At 40.2% G+C, this 3,120-nt stretch overlaps 1 protein-coding gene across 6 annotated transcripts in view; it reads left to right on the top strand.

Annotated features, from left to right (window-relative positions):
- Positions 1 to 2,589, top strand: part of LOC147010706 (dystrophin-like) — a 1,018,488-nt gene extending 1,015,899 nt beyond the window's left edge. For all 6 annotated transcript variants that reach the window (XM_085859617.1, XM_085859614.1, XM_085859615.1 and 3 more), the window contains 3 exons: positions 283 to 520; positions 1,476 to 1,587; positions 2,546 to 2,589. In XM_085859617.1, coding sequence (XP_085715743.1) covers positions 283 to 520; positions 1,476 to 1,587; positions 2,546 to 2,574 — 379 coding nt within the window. In that variant the 3' untranslated portion in view covers positions 2,575 to 2,589. The remainder of the gene's footprint in view (positions 1 to 282; positions 521 to 1,475; positions 1,588 to 2,545) is intronic.
- Positions 2,590 to 3,120: the final 531 nt, after the last annotated feature.

The raw sequence follows: 3,120 nt of genomic DNA, 5'->3' as shown, positions 1-3,120 counted from the left end.
TCACCAGCCCATATGTTTTTTGGACCAGCCAAAATGGGCCAATAAGATTGCACGAACAAATCCTGCTAATGCGTCATGTCCCTAGTTTATTGCACAACAAAATTGCATACAAGTTATGATACTGAGAACATAACTTATTTTAACTGAGATATGTATGTTGAATTTGCCTTGAAAAAAAAGCTTGGAAAAATAATGTTCGTACAAATGTCTGGGCCGATTTTTAGTCCCAGTTCGGCCCATCACTGACAATACCATTCTTATAATTTCCTTGAAACCTCCCAGGAGCCTTCAGAATGAGTATGAGCGGTTACGCAAGAAGCAAGAAAAAGAAGGGCTTGGACATTTGCTGCCAATGCCACCAACTATGCCACCAGAGAGTCCACGTGACTCAGAACTTATCGCTGAAGCCAAACTACTGAGGCAGCACAAAGGCCGTCTTGAGGCCCGAATGCAGGTCCTTGAGGAGCACAACAGGCAGCTGGAATCGCAACTCTGTCGTTTACGGCAGCTCCTAGACCAGGTGAGGCGTGATGTACAGGAAAGTGACATTAAGAATGTGTGCAGCCTCATTTGTGTGAATCTGGGGGCAGTGATAGGCTCGTGATGAGGACAGTGGTTTGGCATCCCAGGGGTTTTGCATTCAATTCAGGCTGAAGAAAGCAGAATTAAGAATTTCAATTTGGAGATTCTGGAAAATCTCAGGAGAATTACCATTTTGCGATCATATTGTCGGTTAAAAAGAAAAACACCAGCTCATTCTCTTCCCTTCATTGTGAAGCGTAGCTAATATGCCTGTTGGGCATGGTCAAATCGATATTGAATGTGAGAACACAATTTGTGGTTTAATAGTAAATGTTACAGGGAAATCTTGAATGGGCACAAAATATTTCTAATGGAAAGGAAATATTTATTCCTCCTCCAATCCACATTCTCCAATCCCAAAAAACAAAAAATTTAATCTTTACTCGTACATGAATATTGCTAATATAATGTTGTCAGTGATTCTCTCCGATGGAATTTTATAAAATAGTTACTACTGATTGAATTAACATTTTACGAAGTCGGCATCGTCTTGACTCGTGTCAAATCTATTTTAGGAGAACCGGCAGGCCAATATGAAATTGGGAAAAGGTCTTGTAGTAAAATGGGCAGGAGGAGTATTTTCATCTGAATACATTTGTCAGGTTTCTGAGCATCATCGAAGGCCTTTGAAGATACAGAAGTGAAAAGAGAGTGCAGATGGGATTAATGTAGCAAAGTGGTTGGCCACAATTCAAATTTAGTCAATATCACAGGTTCAACAAAACCTTTTTTATTAAGACAGTTGTGTCAATCGTTGAGTGAACAACATCACAATGCATCTCATAGTGGTGAGATATTTAGGTCTGATGCTGAACACCACTTTGAAGTCTATCCATTTGGCATTGTTGATTCTAATGGTTGCCATTTTAACTCGACTGTGTACTTTCCCCCAGCCTCAGGGAGAAGGGAGGCTCAACTGGGGGTCCTTTGCACTTTCCGCAGCACCTGAAAGGGGTGCGCTCACCAATGGAGGTTCAGTGATTCTACCAACCCGCGAGCCTCCCGGTAAGACCTCGTCTTTTCTCCATCAATACATCAGTGGAGAGCGTTAGGAAATGAGTATCGACGTCGAAGGTAAAGCAAGAGAGGATTTGAAGATGGAAAAGTTCAAATGGGTTTAGGAAGCTGCTCGAATGGAATTCTCAAGTCGGTGGACTTTTAACAAAATTCCAAAAAAGACAAGCTTCATGAAATGTTGAAGCAGATAAAAGATAAGATGTAGATAAATCACGAGCAACTAAGTGCCCGGATGTATACCACCAAATACAAATGCTGAACGATACCCGTTTTTGTGTTGCAGAGTGAGTGCATGTTGGTGTTTTCACAACGTATTTGGAATTAAAACCCAAAAATTGTAGTTCATGTCATGAGCATTGATCTCACTAAAATGTGGAATTGTATAAATTGTGAATTCGGTCTTATAATTATAGCAAAATTTTTGCGATGCCTTTAAATCGAGGTTATAGTTATGATTGATGTACACAAAAGAAAGCCAGAGTTTGATTGGGTTTTAATCGAAGCCGTGATTAATAAACGCCACATTCATCTCAATGGATTACAGTTAGAATGTTTTGTTTTGAGGAGTCAAGATTTCTGACAACTGAATGGATTTTGGCAAAAGCGACGGGGTGCGAGTGAGCTGCAGTGGAGAATTAAGATTTATGACCTGCAGTATTAGCTCTCAGCATTTCTGATTAAATCTGGGACGCATTATTTTCATCTTTAATTGCAGTGTGGACATGCTTTCATTGTATGCGCTCTGCCTGAAAGTGGATCTTTATGATATCCTGAGTTGAGTACTCAGGATGCTTATTGACGAGACATTTTTGGGGAATAAGTGCTGTGTGATATATGAAACGTTGCTTTGGCCTGTTTTGCCTTCTGCCATGCATGCTCACAATTACTCTTTCCTGCCGCTAACGCATCGTCTCCTCCGCATGCGTTCTCGCCTTCTCGTGGACAGTTTCCATACGAACCTGTAGCCAGGTCTGAGGTCAGTCCAGTGTTTTTGTATGTCTTTGTGTGTTCACTTAAATGATCCAATTTCCGTTTGTTTGTGTGTCTATGTTGCCTTTATGCTTCGGAATTGTGAGATTTTTTTGTCGGGCCTATCTACATATTCTATAAGCAATGGAGTGCAAATTTAGAAAGGGATAAAAATTTAGGGGGGGGGTAGGGATGAGGTTAAGAATAACACTTTTTCATCAGTGATATGTTGATGGCCCGTTGACTTCCTCGACGAATGTGGATGTTTAAGAAACATCTGGTACCTTTCACAAAAAGGGGTGCAGACATCCAAGTGGTAGAATGCACACAGAACCTCTGATGCAGAAATGGGTTGTTTTGCATTTTAACCTTACATTCCCTTTACATTGTATTTTTACTTGCTTACATTATCTCCAGTTCACTTTAGTTGCATATAAACTTTCCTTTAATATGTGGTGTTTACTTGGCCCCTTTCAACAGTATAACTGTCCAATATTATAACATGATCAATATGTTATTGTTTGTGTTAAAAATAAGATATTGTTACGGTCG

The sequence above is a fragment of the Eptatretus burgeri genome, chromosome 16 (assembly GCF_056783735.1).
Source record: "Eptatretus burgeri isolate ZD-2024b chromosome 16, Ebu_testis_v1, whole genome shotgun sequence".
Taxonomy (NCBI): Eukaryota; Metazoa; Chordata; class Myxini; order Myxiniformes; family Myxinidae; genus Eptatretus; species Eptatretus burgeri.
The sequence above is the reverse complement of the archived record's forward strand: the minus strand, read 5'-3'. Positions and strand labels throughout refer to the sequence as shown.